This window comes from Oncorhynchus kisutch, linkage group LG5 (assembly GCF_002021735.2).
Source record: "Oncorhynchus kisutch isolate 150728-3 linkage group LG5, Okis_V2, whole genome shotgun sequence".
NCBI lineage: Eukaryota > Metazoa > Chordata > Actinopteri > Salmoniformes > Salmonidae > Oncorhynchus > Oncorhynchus kisutch.
This window is the reverse complement of record NC_034178.2, coordinates 72,832,709-72,849,574: the sequence shown is the minus strand read 5'-3', so window position 1 is coordinate 72,849,574 and position 16,866 is coordinate 72,832,709. Positions and strand designations below refer to the sequence as shown.

The following is a 16,866-nucleotide window of genomic DNA, read 5'->3' as shown; positions in this document are numbered from 1 at the left end:
GTTTCTACATGAGGCCCCTGGAGCTCCAGATCCACACTTGACATGTTGTGGTGCTGTAGTTGACCTGTTAGTTGACCTGTTAGTTGACCTGCGGCTCCAGATCCACACTGACATGTTGTGGTGCTGTAGTTGACCTGTTAGTTGACCTGTTAGTTGACCTGACATGCTTTAGTTAACCAGCAGTCTCTCCGCTGTTAACCCTGTTGTCCCTGTGTCCTCTCCCTCCAGTCTCCAGGAGCTGAAGAGTCCTCGTCTAGAGCTCCAGATCTACAGTGATATTCCCTTCCAGATGCTGGATAACAACAGCGGCCTGGGCTCAGAGAAGATCAGCCACAACCCCTGGAGCCTCCGCTGTCACAGGCAGCAGCTCAGCCGCATGAGATCAGAGTCCAAGGACAGGAAGCTCTACAGTATCCCTTTTATTTAACTAGACAAGTCAGTTAAGAACACATTCTTATTTTACAATGGACGGCCTACCCCCCCGGCCAAAACCGGACGATACTGGGCCAATTGTGCGCCGCCCTACGGGACTCCCAATCACGGCCGGTTGTGATACAGCCTGGATTCGAACCAGGGACTGTTAGTGGTGCCTCTTGCACTGAGATGCAGTGCCTTAGACCGCTACGCCACTCGGCATCAAAACCTATTTAGCCATTTATTGATCTATCAATAGATGGCTCAATATCAATGTTATATCTGCTGGGTTCTTTAGTTAGTATAGTAACACAAATCAGACAGCCGTTTGGAAGCTCAGCAGAATCACGTGCCAGGAAGATGTTTCTACTTATTCAGGGACAGGATGCACAATGGCTCAATGCTCCTGATAATGAGGTGATGTTTTCCTTATTGATCGTTACGGTCCTCATGTTGAGGTGTCTGGGACTGACTCAACCAATCAATGAGGATCCATCAGTCTCCTGTTTCCATGTTGTTGCCTAACCAGATAGATAGACGGGGTTAGATGGTAGATACACAGAGGGTAAGTGCTAACTGGGTTAAGTTCAACTTTCCTTGATTAGGTACCTGGAACTGAGACTGATCATTTCCCTCATTGATTAGTTAATTTAGTTCTATATTCACGCTTACCTTAACCAGACAGGATGAGGGGGAATAGATCAGGATACTTACCGTAACCAGACAGGATGAGGGGAAAGGATCAAGATACTTACCTTAACCAGACAGGATGAGGGGAAAAGATCAGGATACTTACCTTAACCAGACAGGATGAGGATACTTACCTTAACCAGACAGGATGAGGAGAATAGATCAGGATACTTACCTTAACCAGACAGGATGAGGGGAATAGATCAGGATACTTACCTTAACCAGACAGGATGAGGACACTTACCTTAACCAGACAGGATGAGGATACTTACCTTAACCAGACAGGATGAGGATACTTACCGTAACCAGACAGGATGAGGATACTTACCTTAACCAGACAGGATGAGGACACTTACCTTAACCAGACAGGATGAGGGGGAAAGAAAAGGACAGACACATAGAAGGATAAACAGAGGGAAAGCGCTGACAGGGGAGTTGACCAATGACCTGGTCATGTTGAACAAACACAATCTATCTGACTCCATTACCTGAACAAGGCGTTGGTCAGGAGTAGTGTTACAACCCTCCTGTCCTTAACGGACCCTGGGAGTTCTCTGGTGATCTAACCTGTCAAAGTAGGCCGTGGGAAAAGACGGGGCTCAGACCAACCTCTGTCCCAAATGGAACGCTGGTCTCTATATAGTCAATAGGGCTCCATTTGGGACACAAGCCTGGAGTTTGAGGTGCTTCCCGAAATGTAGAAATCACACCAAGGGCACTCCTCGAGAGCCGCACCCTTCTTTCCCAACTGTCAGAAGTAGTGTCAGGTTCTTCACTGACCATATAAAACACTGACCACCTCACCACAGGAACCAAATATTATCAGAAGATAATATCATGTTGTACTTAACAATCTGGGGAATTCCTCAACTTTAGTCTCTGTGTGTTTGTCTCAAAATGCACCCTATTTCCCTACATAGTGCACTACTTTTGACCAGAGCTCTATGGGCCCTGGTCAAAAGTAGTGCACTATGTAGGGGAATAGGGTGCCATTTTTGGAAGTTGTCCTGTATCTAGGATGGCCTGCGAGTGAACGAGCGGTTCATTGTTTAAGGCGCTTAGTTCAAGTTCACTGTGTACCTGACTGTCGGTCCTTTTTGTCTTAGCTGACGTGAGCCCCCATATTAAAGGAGAACACTGTCCTGCGTCTCTCTCTCACATGTTCAGCGGCAGCAGAAACTAGAGACGGCGGGGGGGGGGGCAGATTGGACTTTCCACTGTGCTCACACATTCTTCTTGCTCCGTTTAGTTGTTTTTTTTTGCACACTGAGAGGAAAAAGATTACGTACAATTATATTTTACTGAGACTTGACTCCTGCACGTTAAACGGTTTCATTTGGGTTCAAACGTTAAGAAAACCTAAAGAGATTCACTGTCTGAATTGTTTTTATATATTTTATTCAGTCCTCAAACGTGGTTGAAAGTCGAGTTCAATGTCCACGTCTTACCAGGCCATCTGTTTTGTCGATCCAGCTGTAGTCCTCTGGCCCAATCACCAATGAAGTTTAATTTCGACCTATAGAATGATCCAGATGTAGTCCTCTGGCCCAATCACCAATGAAGTTTAATTTAGACCTATAGAATGATCCAGATGACGACTGTTGGCTGTGACATAGTGTAGTGGACGACTGTTGGCTGTGACATAGTGTAGTGGACGACTGTTGGCTGTGATATAGTGTAGTGGAAGACTGTTGGCTGTGATATAGTGTAGTGGATGACTGTTGGCTGTGATATAGTGTAGTGGACGACTGTTGGCTGTGATATAGTGTAGTGGACGACTGTTGGCTGTGATATAGTGTAGTGGACGACTGTTGGCTGTGATATAGTGTAGTGGACGACTGTTGGCTGTGATATAGTGTAGTGGACGACTGTTGGCTGTGATATAGTGTAGTGGACGACTGTTGGCTGTGATATAGTGTAGTGGACGACTGTTGGCTGTGATATAGTGTAGTGGACGACTGTTGGCTGTGATATAGTGTAGTGGACGACTGTTGGCTGTGATATAGTGTAGTGGACGACTGTTGGCTGTGATATAGTGTAATGGAAGACTGTTGGCTGTGATATAGTGTAGTGGACGACTGTTGGCTGTGATGTAGTGTAGTGGAAGACTGTTGGCTGTGATGTAGTGTAGTGGACGACTGTTGGCTGTGATGTAGTGTAGTGGACGACTGTTGGCTGTGATGTAGTGTAGTGGTTGGCTGTGATATAGTGTAGTGGACGACTGTTGGCTGTGATGTAGTGTAGTGGTTGGCTGTGATATAGTGTAGTGGAAGACTGTTGGCTGTGATATAGTGTAGTGGAAGACTGTTGGCTGTGATATAGTGTAGTGGAAGACTGTTGGCTGTGATATAGTGTAGTGGAAGACTGTTGGCTGTGATATAGTGTAGTGGAAGACTGTTGGCTGTGATATAGTGTAGTGGAAGACTGTTGGCTGTGATATAGTGTAGTGGACGACTGTTGGCTGTGATATAGTGTAGTGGACGACTGTTGGCTGTGATATAGTGTAGTGGACGACTGTTGGCTGTGATATAGTGTAGTGGACGACTGTTGGCTGTGATATAGTGTAGTGGACGACTGTTGGCTGTGATGTAGTGTAGTGGACGACTGTTGGCTGTGATATAGTGTACTGGACGACTGTTGGCTGTGATATAGTGTACTGGACGACTGTTGGCTGTGATATAGTGTAGTGGACGACTGTTGGCTGTGATATAGTGTAGTGGAAGACTGTTGGCTGTGATATAGTGTAGTGTACGACTGTTGGCTGTGATGTAGTGTAGTGGTTGGCTGTGATATAGTGTAGTGGACGACTGTTGGCTGTGATGTAGTGTAGTGGTTGGCTGTGATATAGTGTAGTGGACGACTGTTGGCTGTGATATAGTGTAGTGGACGACTGTTGGCTGTGATATAGTGTAGTGGACGACTGTTGGCTGTGATATAGTGTAGTGGACGACTGTTGGCTGTGATATAGTGTAGTGGACGACTGTTGGCTGTGATATAGTGTAGTGGACGACTGTTGGCTGTGATGTAGTGTAGTGGTTGGCTGTGATGTAGTGTAGTGGTTGGCTGTGATATAGTGTAGTGGTTGGCTGTGATATAGTGTAGTGGTTGGCTGTGATATAGTGTAGTGGACGACTGTTGGCTGTGATATAGTGTAGTGGACGACTGTTGGCTGTGATATAGTGTAGTGGACGACTGTTGGCTGTGATATAGTGTAGTGGACGACTGTTGGCTGTGATATAGTGTAGTGGACGACTGTTGGCTGTGATATAGTGTAGTGGACGACTGTTGGCTGTGATATAGTGTAGTGGACGACTGTTGGCTGTGATATAGTGTAGTGGACGACTGTTGGCTGTGATATAGTCTAGTGGACGACTGTTGGCTGTGATATAGTGTAGTGGAAGACTGTTGGCTGTGATATAGTGTAGTGGACGACTGTTGGCTGTGATGTAGTGTAGTGGAAGACTGTTGGCTGTGATGTAGTGTAGTGGACGACTGTTGGCTGTGATGTAGTGTAGTGGACGACTGTTGGCTGTGATGTAGTGTAGTGGTTGGCTGTGATATAGTGTAGTGGACGACTGTTGGCTGTGATGTAGTGTAGTGGTTGGCTGTGATATAGTGTAGTGGACAACTGTTGGCTGTGATATAGTGTAGTGGAAGACTGTTGGCTGTGATATAGTGTAGTGGAAGACTTGGCTGTGATATAGTGTAGTGGAAGACTGTTGGCTGTGATATAGTGTAGTGGAAGACTGTTGGCTGTGATATAGTGTAGTGGAAGACTGTTGGCTGTGATATAGTGTAGTGGAAGACTGTTGGCTGTGATATAGTGTAGTGGAAGACTGTTGGCTGTGATATAGTGTAGTGGAAGACTGTTGGCTGTGATATAGTGTAGTGGAAGACTGTTGGCTGTGATATAGTGTAGTGGACGACTGTTGGCTGTGATATAGTGTAGTGGACGACTGTTGGCTGTGATATAGTGTAGTGGACGACTGTTGGCTGTGATGTAGTGTAGTGGACGACTGTTGGCTGTGATGTAGTGTAGTGGACGACTGTTGGCTGTGATGTAGTGTAGTGGACGACTGTTGGCTGTGATATAGTGTAGTGGACGACTGTTGGCTGTGATGTAGTGTAGTGGACGACTGTTGGCTGTGATGTAGTGTAGTGGAAGACTGTTGGCTGTGATATAGTGTAGTGGACGACTGTTGGCTGTGATGTAGTGTAGTGGTTGGCTGTGATATAGTGTAGTGGACGACTGTTGGCTGTGATGTAGTGTAGTGGTTGGCTGTGATATAGTGTAGTGGACAACTGTTCGCTGTGATATAGTGTAGTGGACAACTGTTGGCTGTGATATAGTGTAGTGGAAGACTGTTGGCTGTGATATAGTGTAGTGGAAGACTGTTGGCTGTGATATAGTGTAGTGGACGACTGTTGGCTGTGATGTAGTGTAGTGGTTGGCTGTGATATAGTGTAGTGGACGACTGTTGGCTGTGATGTAGTGTAGTGGTTGGCTGTGATATAGTGTAGTGGACAACTGTTGGCTGTGATATAGTGTAGTGGACGACTGTTGGCTCTGATATAGTGTAGTGGAAGACTTGGCTGTGATATAGTGTAGTGGAAGACTGTTGGCTGTGATATAGTGTAGTGGAAGACTGTTGGCTGTGATATAGTGTAGTGGACGACTGTTGGCTGTGATATAGTGTAGTGGACGACTGTTGGCTGTGATATAGTGTAGTGGACGACTGTTGGCTGTGATATAGTCTAGTGGACGACTGTTGGCTGTGATATAGTGTAGTGGAAGACTGTTGGCTGTGATATAGTGTAGTGGACGACTGTTGGCTGTGATGTAGTGTAGTGGAAGACTGTTGGCTGTGATGTAGTGTAGTGGACGACTGTTGGCTGTGATGTAGTGTAGTGGACGACTGTTGGCTGTGATGTAGTGTAGTGGTTGGCTGTGATATAGTGTAGTGGACGACTGTTGGCTGTGATGTAGTGTAGTGGTTGGCTGTGATATAGTGTAGTGGACAACTGTTGGCTGTGATATAGTGTAGTGGAAGACTGTTGGCTGTGATATAGTGTAGTGGAAGACTTGGCTGTGATATAGTGTAGTGGAAGACTGTTGGCTGTGATATAGTGTAGTGGAAGACTGTTGGCTGTGATATAGTGTAGTGGAAGACTGTTGGCTGTGATATAGTGTAGTGGAAGACTGTTGGCTGTGATATAGTGTAGTGGAAGACTGTTGGCTGTGATATAGTGTAGTGGACGACTGTTGGCTGTGATATAGTGTAGTGGACGACTGTTGGCTGTGATGTAGTGTAGTGGACGACTGTTGGCTGTGATGTAGTGTAGTGGACGACTGTTGGCTGTGATGTAGTGTAGTGGACGACTGTTGGCTGTGATGTAGTGTAGTGGACGACTGTTGGCTGTGATATAGTGTAGTGGACGACTGTTGGCTGTGATATAGTGTAGTGGACGACTGTTGGCTGTGATATAGTGTAGTGGACGACTGTTGGCTGTGATATAGTGTAGTGGACGACTGTTGGCTGTGATATAGTGTAGTGGACGACTGTTGGCTGTGATATAGTGTAGTGGACGACTGTTGGCTGTGATATAGTGTAGTGGACGACTGTTGGCTGTGATATAGTGTAGTGGACGACTGTTGGCTGTGATATAGTGTAGTGGACGACTGTTGGCTGTGATATAGTGTAGTGGACGACTGTTGGCTGTGATATAGTGTAGTGGAAGACTGTTGGCTGTGATATAGTGTAGTGGACGACTGTTGGCTGTGATGTAGTGTAGTGGAAGACTGTTGGCTGTGATGTAGTGTAGTGGACGACTGTTGGCTGTGATGTAGTGTAGTGGACGACTGTTGGCTGTGATGTAGTGTAGTGGTTGGCTGTGATATAGTGTAGTGGACGACTGTTGGCTGTGATGTAGTGTAGTGGTTGGCTGTGATATAGTGTAGTGGAAGACTGTTGGCTGTGATATAGTGTAGTGGAAGACTGTTGGCTGTGATATAGTGTAGTGGAAGACTGTTGGCTGTGATATAGTGTAGTGGAAGACTGTTGGCTGTGATATAGTGTAGTGGAAGACTGTTGGCTGTGATATAGTGTAGTGGAAGACTGTTGGCTGTGATATAGTGTAGTGGACGACTGTTGGCTGTGATATAGTGTAGTGGACGACTGTTGGCTGTGATATAGTGTAGTGGACGACTGTTGGCTGTGATATAGTGTAGTGGACGACTGTTGGCTGTGATATAGTGTAGTGGACGACTGTTGGCTGTGATGTAGTGTAGTGGACGACTGTTGGCTGTGATATAGTGTACTGGACGACTGTTGGCTGTGATATAGTGTACTGGACGACTGTTGGCTGTGATATAGTGTAGTGGACGACTGTTGGCTGTGATATAGTGTAGTGGAAGACTGTTGGCTGTGATATAGTGTAGTGTACGACTGTTGGCTGTGATGTAGTGTAGTGGTTGGCTGTGATATAGTGTAGTGGACGACTGTTGGCTGTGATGTAGTGTAGTGGTTGGCTGTGATATAGTGTAGTGGACGACTGTTGGCTGTGATATAGTGTAGTGGACGACTGTTGGCTGTGATATAGTGTAGTGGACGACTGTTGGCTGTGATATAGTGTAGTGGACGACTGTTGGCTGTGATATAGTGTAGTGGACGACTGTTGGCTGTGATATAGTGTAGTGGACGACTGTTGGCTGTGATGTAGTGTAGTGGTTGGCTGTGATGTAGTGTAGTGGTTGGCTGTGATATAGTGTAGTGGTGGCTGTGATATAGTGTAGTGGTGGCTGTGATATAGTGTAGTGGACGACTGTTGGCTGTGATATAGTGTAGTGGACGACTGTTGGCTGTGATATAGTGTAGTGGACGACTGTTGGCTGTGATATAGTGTAGTGGACGACTGTTGGCTGTGATATAGTGTAGTGGACGACTGTTGGCTGTGATATAGTGTAGTGGACGACTGTTGGCTGTGATATAGTGTAGTGGACGACTGTTGGCTGTGATATAGTGTAGTGGACGACTGTTGGCTGTGATATAGTCTAGTGGACGACTGTTGGCTGTGATATAGTGTAGTGGAAGACTGTTGGCTGTGATATAGTGTAGTGGACGACTGTTGGCTGTGATGTAGTGTAGTGGAAGACTGTTGGCTGTGATGTAGTGTAGTGGACGACTGTTGGCTGTGATGTAGTGTAGTGGACGACTGTTGGCTGTGATGTAGTGTAGTGGTTGGCTGTGATATAGTGTAGTGGACGACTGTTGGCTGTGATGTAGTGTAGTGGTTGGCTGTGATATAGTGTAGTGGACAACTGTTGGCTGTGATATAGTGTAGTGGAAGACTGTTGGCTGTGATATAGTGTAGTGGAAGACTTGGCTGTGATATAGTGTAGTGGAAGACTGTTGGCTGTGATATAGTGTAGTGGAAGACTGTTGGCTGTGATATAGTGTAGTGGAAGACTGTTGGCTGTGATATAGTGTAGTGGAAGACTGTTGGCTGTGATATAGTGTAGTGGAAGACTGTTGGCTGTGATATAGTGTAGTGGAAGACTGTTGGCTGTGATATAGTGTAGTGGACGACTGTTGGCTGTGATATAGTGTAGTGGACGACTGTTGGCTGTGATATAGTGTAGTGGACGACTGTTGGCTGTGATGTAGTGTAGTGGACGACTGTTGGCTGTGATGTAGTGTAGTGGACGACTGTTGGCTGTGATGTAGTGTAGTGGACGACTGTTGGCTGTGATATAGTGTAGTGGACGACTGTTGGCTGTGATGTAGTGTAGTGGACGACTGTTGGCTGTGATGTAGTGTAGTGGAAGACTGTTGGCTGTGATATAGTGTAGTGGACGACTGTTGGCTGTGATGTAGTGTAGTGGTTGGCTGTGATATAGTGTAGTGGACGACTGTTGGCTGTGATGTAGTGTAGTGGTTGGCTGTGATATAGTGTAGTGGACAACTGTTCGCTGTGATATAGTGTAGTGGACAACTGTTGGCTGTGATATAGTGTAGTGGAAGACTGTTGGCTGTGATATAGTGTAGTGGAAGACTGTTGGCTGTGATATAGTGTAGTGGACGACTGTTGGCTGTGATGTAGTGTAGTGGTTGGCTGTGATATAGTGTAGTGGACGACTGTTGGCTGTGATGTAGTGTAGTGGTTGGCTGTGATATAGTGTAGTGGACAACTGTTGGCTGTGATATAGTGTAGTGGACGACTGTTGGCTCTGATATAGTGTAGTGGAAGACTTGGCTGTGATATAGTGTAGTGGAAGACTGTTGGCTGTGATATAGTGTAGTGGAAGACTGTTGGCTGTGATATAGTGTAGTGGACGACTGTTGGCTGTGATATAGTGTAGTGGACGACTGTTGGCTGTGATATAGTGTAGTGGACGACTGTTGGCTGTGATATAGTCTAGTGGACGACTGTTGGCTGTGATATAGTGTAGTGGAAGACTGTTGGCTGTGATATAGTGTAGTGGACGACTGTTGGCTGTGATGTAGTGTAGTGGAAGACTGTTGGCTGTGATGTAGTGTAGTGGACGACTGTTGGCTGTGATGTAGTGTAGTGGACGACTGTTGGCTGTGATGTAGTGTAGTGGTTGGCTGTGATATAGTGTAGTGGACGACTGTTGGCTGTGATGTAGTGTAGTGGTTGGCTGTGATATAGTGTAGTGGACAACTGTTGGCTGTGATATAGTGTAGTGGAAGACTGTTGGCTGTGATATAGTGTAGTGGAAGACTTGGCTGTGATATAGTGTAGTGGAAGACTGTTGGCTGTGATATAGTGTAGTGGAAGACTGTTGGCTGTGATATAGTGTAGTGGAAGACTGTTGGCTGTGATATAGTGTAGTGGAAGACTGTTGGCTGTGATATAGTGTAGTGGAAGACTGTTGGCTGTGATATAGTGTAGTGGACGACTGTTGGCTGTGATATAGTGTAGTGGACGACTGTTGGCTGTGATGTAGTGTAGTGGACGACTGTTGGCTGTGATGTAGTGTAGTGGACGACTGTTGGCTGTGATGTAGTGTAGTGGACGACTGTTGGCTGTGATATAGTGTAGTGGACGACTGTTGGCTGTGATGTAGTGTAGTGGACGACTGTTGGCTGTGATGTAGTGTAGTGGAAGACTGTTGGCTGTGATATAGTGTAGTGGACGACTGTTGGCTGTGATGTAGTGTAGTGGTTGGCTGTGATATAGTGTAGTGGACGACTGTTGGCTGTGATGTAGTGTAGTGGTTGGCTGTGATATAGTGTAGTGGACAACTGTTGGCTGTGATATAGTGTAGTGGACAACTGTTGGCTGTGATATAGTGTAGTGGAAGACTGTTGGCTGTGATATAGTGTAGTGGAAGACTGTTGGCTGTGATATAGTGTAGTGGACGACTGTTGGCTGTGATGTAGTGTAGTGGTTGGCTGTGATATAGTGTAGTGGACGACTGTTGGCTGTGATGTAGTGTAGTGGTTGGCTGTGATATAGTGTAGTGGACAACTGTTGGCTGTGATATAGTGTAGTGGACGACTGTTGGCTCTGATATAGTGTAGTGGAAGACTTGGCTGTGATATAGTGTAGTGGAAGACTGTTGGCTGTGATATAGTGTAGTGGAAGACTGTTGGCTGTGATATAGTGTAGTGGACGACTGTTGGCTGTGATATAGTGTAGTGGACGACTGTTGGCTGTGATATAGTGTAGTGGACGACTGTTGGCTGTGATATAGTGTAGTGGACGACTGTTGGCTGTGATGTAGTGTAGTGGACGACTGTTGGCTGTGATGTAGTGTAGTGGAAGACTGTTGGCTGTGATATAGTGTAGTGGACGACTGTTGGCTGTGATGTAGTGTAGTGGTTGGCTGTGATATAGTGTAGTGGACGACTGTTGGCTGTGATGTAGTGTAGTGGTTGGCTGTGATATAGTGTAGTGGACGACTGTTGGCTGTGATGTAGTGTAGTGGTTGGCTGTGATATAGTGTAGTGGACGACTGTTGGCTGTGATGTAGTGTAGTGGTTGGCTGTGATATAGTGTAGTGGACAACTGTTGGCTGTGATATAGTGTAGTGGATGACTGTTGGCTCTGATATAGTGTAGTGGAAGACTTGGCTGTGATATAGTGTAGTGGAAGACTGTTGGCTGTGATATAGTGTAGTGGAAGACTGTTGGCTGTGATATAGTGTAGTGGACGACTGTTGGCTGTGATATAGTGTAGTGGACGATTGTGGCTGTGATATAGTGTAGTGGACGACTGTTGGCTGTGATAGTGTAGTGGACGACTGTTGGCTGTGATATAGTGTAGTGGACGACTGTTGGCTGTGATATAGTGTAGTGGACGACTGTTGGCTGTGATATAGTGTAGTGGACGACTGTTGGCTGTGATATAGTGTAGTGGACGACTGTTGGCTGTGATATAGTGTAGTGGACGACTTGGCTGTGATATAGTGTAGTGGACGACTGTTGGCTGTGATGTAGTGTAGTAGTTGGCTGTGATATAGTGTAGTGGACGACTGTTGGCTGTGATGTAGTGTAGTGGACGACTGTTGGCTGTGATGTAGTGTAGTGGAAGACTGTTGGCTGTGATATAGTGTAGTGGACGACTGTTGGCTGTGATGTAGTGTAGTGGTTGGCTGTGATATAGTGTAGTGGACGACTGTTGGCTGTGATGTAGTGTAGTGGTTGGCTGTGATATAGTGTAGTGGACAACTGTTGGCTGTGATATAGTGTAGTGGACAACTGTTGGCTGTGATATAGTGTAGTGGAAGACTGTTGGCTGTGATATAGTGTAGTGGAAGACTGTTGGCTGTGATATAGTGTAGTGGACGACTGTTGGCTGTGATGTAGTGTAGTGGTTGGCTGTGATATAGTGTAGTGGACGACTGTTGGCTGTGATGTAGTGTAGTGGTTGGCTGTGATATAGTGTAGTGGACAACTGTTGGCTGTGATATAGTGTAGTGGACGACTGTTGGCTCTGATATAGTGTAGTGGAAGACTTGGCTGTGATATAGTGTAGTGGAAGACTGTTGGCTGTGATATAGTGTAGTGGAAGACTGTTGGCTGTGATATAGTGTAGTGGACGACTGTTGGCTGTGATATAGTGTAGTGGACGACTGTTGGCTGTGATATAGTGTAGTGGACGACTGTTGGCTGTGATATAGTGTAGTGGACGACTGTTGGCTGTGATGTAGTGTAGTGGACGACTGTTGGCTGTGATGTAGTGTAGTGGAAGACTGTTGGCTGTGATATAGTGTAGTGGACGACTGTTGGCTGTGATGTAGTGTAGTGGTTGGCTGTGATATAGTGTAGTGGACGACTGTTGGCTGTGATGTAGTGTAGTGGTTGGCTGTGATATAGTGTAGTGGACGACTGTTGGCTGTGATGTAGTGTAGTGGTTGGCTGTGATATAGTGTAGTGGACGACTGTTGGCTGTGATGTAGTGTAGTGGTTGGCTGTGATATAGTGTAGTGGACAACTGTTGGCTGTGATATAGTGTAGTGGACGACTGTTGGCTCTGATATAGTGTAGTGGAAGACTTGGCTGTGATATAGTGTAGTGGAAGACTGTTGGCTGTGATATAGTGTAGTGGAAGACTGTTGGCTGTGATATAGTGTAGTGGACGACTGTTGGCTGTGATATAGTGTAGTGGACGACTGTTGGCTGTGATATAGTGTAGTGGACGACTGTTGGCTGTGATATAGTGTAGTGGACGACTGTTGGCTGTGATATAGTGTAGTGGACGACTGTTGGCTGTGATATAGTGTAGTGGACGACTGTTGGCTGTGATATAGTGTAGTGGACGACTGTTGGCTGTGATATAGTGTAGTGGACGACTGTTGGCTGTGATATAGTGTAGTGGACGACTGTTGGCTGTGATATAGTGTAGTGGACGACTGTTGGCTGTGATATAGTGTAGTGGACGACTGTTGGCTGTGATATAGTGTAGTGGACGACTGTTGGCTGTGATGTAGTGTAGTAGTTGGCTGTGATATAGTGTAGTGGACGACTGTTGGCTGTGATGTAGTGTAGTGGAAGACTGTTGGCTGTGATGTAGTGTAGTGGACGACTGTTGGCTGTGATGTAGTGTAGTGGACGACTGTTGGCTGTGATGTAGTGTAGTGGAAGACTGTTGGCTGTGATATAGTGTAGTGGACGACTGTTGGCTGTGATGTAGTGTAGTGGTTGGCTGTGATATAGTGTAGTGGACGACTGTTGGCTGTGATGTAGTGTAGTGGTTGGCTGTGATATAGTGTAGTGGACAACTGTTGGCTGTGATATAGTGTAGTGGAAGACTGTTGGCTGTGATATAGTGTAGTGGAAGACTGTTGGCTGTGATATAGTGTAGTGGAAGACTGTTGGCTGTGATATAGTGTAGTGGACGACTGTTGGCTGTGATGTAGTGTAGTGGTTGGCTGTGATATAGTGTAGTGGACGACTGTTGGCTGTGATGTAGTGTAGTGGTTGGCTGTGATATAGTGTAGTGGACAACTGTTGGCTGTGATATAGTGTAGTGGACGACTGTTGGCTGTGATATAGTGTAGTGGACGACTTGGCTGTGATATAGTGTAGTGGACGACTGTTGGCTGTGATATAGTGTAGTGGACGACTGTTGGCTGTGATATAGTGTAGTGGACGACTGTTGGCTGTGATATAGTGTAGTGGACGACTGTTGGCTGTGATATAGTGTAGTGGACGACTGTTGGCTGTGATATAGTGTAGTGGTTGGCTGTGATATAGTGTAGTGGACAACTGTTGGCTGTGATATAGTGTAGTGGACGACTGTTGGCTGTGATATAGTGTAGTGGACGACTTGGCTGTGATATAGTGTAGTGGACGACTGTTGGCTGTGATATAGTGTAGTGGACGACTGTTGGCTGTGATATAGTGTAGTGGACGACTGTTGGCTGTGATATAGTGTAGTGGACGACTGTTGGCTGTGATATAGTGTAGTGGACGACTGTTGGCTGTGATATAGTGTAGTGGACGACTGTTGGCTGTGATATAGTGTAGTGGACGACTGTTGGCTGTGATATAGTGTAGTGGACGACTGTTGGCTGTGATGTAGTGTAGTAGTTGGCTGTGATATAGTGTAGTGGAAGACTGTTGGCTGTGATATAGTGTAGTGGACGACTGTTGGCTGTCTTATACCAACCAAACTATACTGTCTTATACCAACTAAACTATACTGTCTTATACCAACCAAACTATACTGTCTTATACCAACTAAACTATACTGTCTTATACCAACTAAACTATATTGTCTTATACCAACCAAACTATACTGTCTTATACCAACTAAACTATACTGTCTTATACCAACTAAACTATACTGTCTTATACCAACTAAACTATATTGTCTTATACCAACCAAACTATACTGTCTCATACCAACTAAACTATACTGTCTTATACCAACTAAACTATACTGTCTTATACCAACTAAACTATACTGTCTTATACCAACCAAACTATACTGTCTTATACCAACTAACTATACTGTCTTATACCAACCAAACTATACTGTCTTATACCAACCAAACTATACTGTCCTTATACCAACTAAACTATACAGTCTTATACCAACTAAACTGTTACAAGAGTGCTATTGAATCAAATTAAGTGAGACTTTGACTTTCTCTTAAACCTGACACCTCCCCTGACACCTCCCCTCAATAATCCAAGGTCTTGACCTTGAAGAGGAATTGTCCTCTGGACTGAGGTTGCCACTGATTTGCAGTCACAGGCAGGGTGTGTGTCCCAAGAGAGAGAGAGAGAGAGAATTCCTTGAGTGACTTTTTAAACGTTTAGATAATTAACCTTGGAATAGAGTGTTGTCTCCTTGACCTCTCACCTCTCCCAGAGTTTCTGCTCCTGGAGAACGTGGTTCACCTCTTCAGCTACCCGTGCATCCTGGACCTGAAGATGGGCACACGGCAGCATGGGGACGATGCCTCGGAGGAGAAGGCAGCCAGGCAGATGCAGAAGTGCGAGCAGAGCACCTCCGCCACCCTGGGGGTTCGTGTCTGTGGGATGCAGGTGAGCCCAGAGTTTTTTTGTTTTGTTTTTGTTTTTCAAACTTTTATTTCCCCGTGAAAGTTTTTAAAGCTCTCTTTTTTTGCAACGGGAGATCTAGCCAAGACAACAGAAAACATATCGGCATAGACTACCACTTAGAATGCATTCCCAATACACTGCTTCCTTCTACATTTTATGTTCCGTTTAGGTTTCAGTTTATTTATTTGTTTATTTAACCTTTATTTAACCAGGTAGGCTAGTTGAGAACACCTTTATTTAACCAGGTAGGCTAGTAGAGAACACCTTTATTTAACCAGGTAGACTAGTTGAGAACAAGTTCTCATTTACAACTGCGACCTCGACCAAGATAAAGCAGTTTGACCTACAACAAAAGTTAATTTTATTTTACCTTTATTTAACCAGGCAAGTCAGTTAAGAACAAATTCTTATTTTCAATGACGGCCTGGGAACAGTGGGTTAACTGCCTTGTTCAGGGGCAGAACGACAGATTTGTACCTTGTCAGCTTGGGGGTTTGAACTTGCAACCTACGGTTACTAGTCCAACGCTCTAACCTAATCAAATCAAATTTGATTTGTCACATACACATGGTTAGCAGATGTTAATGCGAGTGTAGCTATTTACCACTGGATTGATAAATGAGCAGATGATGATGTGTAAGTAGAGATACTGGTGTGTAAAAGAGCAGAAAAGTAAATAAAAAACAATATGAGAATGAGGTAGGTAGATTGGGTCTACACAGTAGCTACTGCACCATAGATCCCGTACTCCGTATCTCTTCATATTGATCTGACTAACACACCTGTGCTGACACAGAGATCCCACAGCGGTGAGCTGAGCAGGACAGAAGAGATACTGAATATCTTATCAAGTTACAAATAAAAGAGATAACTGGGACAATACTAGAAACTTTATTGTCTGTTTTGGGTTTATTGTCCGTCTCGATCCCAACACACACGTTGAGAGGTACACCATGAATTTACAGGAGGGACGGACGGCGTGGTTGTCTTGTTTTACAATGTAGCGCTGGTACACGAGCAGGGACAATAGCCCCAGCATTGATCCCAACGTCCAGCTTCACAAGGCCTCCTCCATTACGTGTGGGTTTGGTTCTCTCTCTAACATAAATCGTAATGACTCACCACGTTCTGCTTTAATGTTTACAGGTCTAACCTCTGCACTCTCTGCCTGCATCACAATGGCATCCTAGTCCCTACATTGTGCACTACTACTATTGGCCGGAGCACTATGTAGGGAATAGGGTTTAATTTGGGAAGGAGCCTCTGTGTGTTGTGTAGTACCGGGTGTAGCCTCTTTTCGCTGTGGTTCTATTGTCCAGGTGTATCCTCTGTTGTCTCTATGGTCCAGGTGTAACCTCTGGTTCTCTCTATGGTCCAGGTGTAACCTCTGTTCTCTCTATGGTCCAGGTGTATCCTCTGTTCTCTCTGTGGTCCAGGTGTAACCTCTGGTTCTCTCTATGGTCCAGGTGTATCCTCTGGTTCTCTCTATGGTCCAGGTGTATCCTCTGGTTCTCTCTATGGTCCAGGTGTAACCTCTGGTTCTCTCTATGGTCCAGGTATATCCTCTGGTTCCCTCTAATCTCGTATCCCCGTGTTGTATGGTCCAGGTATCACCTCGTATCCCCGTGTTGTATGGTCCAGGTATCACCTCGTATCCCCGTGTTGTATGGTCCAGGTATCACCTCGTATCCCCGTGTTGTATGGTCCAGGTATCACCTCGTAT

General features: G+C 45.5%; 1 protein-coding gene across 2 annotated transcripts in view; it reads left to right on the top strand.

Moving 5' to 3' along the window:
- Nucleotides 1–16,866, top strand: part of LOC109891457 (inositol hexakisphosphate kinase 1) — an 88,642-nt gene that overhangs the window by 61,436 nt on the left and 10,340 nt on the right. For both annotated transcript variants that reach the window (XM_031825768.1, XM_031825769.1), the window contains exons 4-5: nt 229–410; nt 14,950–15,125. In XM_031825768.1, the coding sequence (XP_031681628.1) occupies nt 229–410; nt 14,950–15,125 (358 nt within the window). The remainder of the gene's footprint in view (nt 1–228; nt 411–14,949; nt 15,126–16,866) is intronic.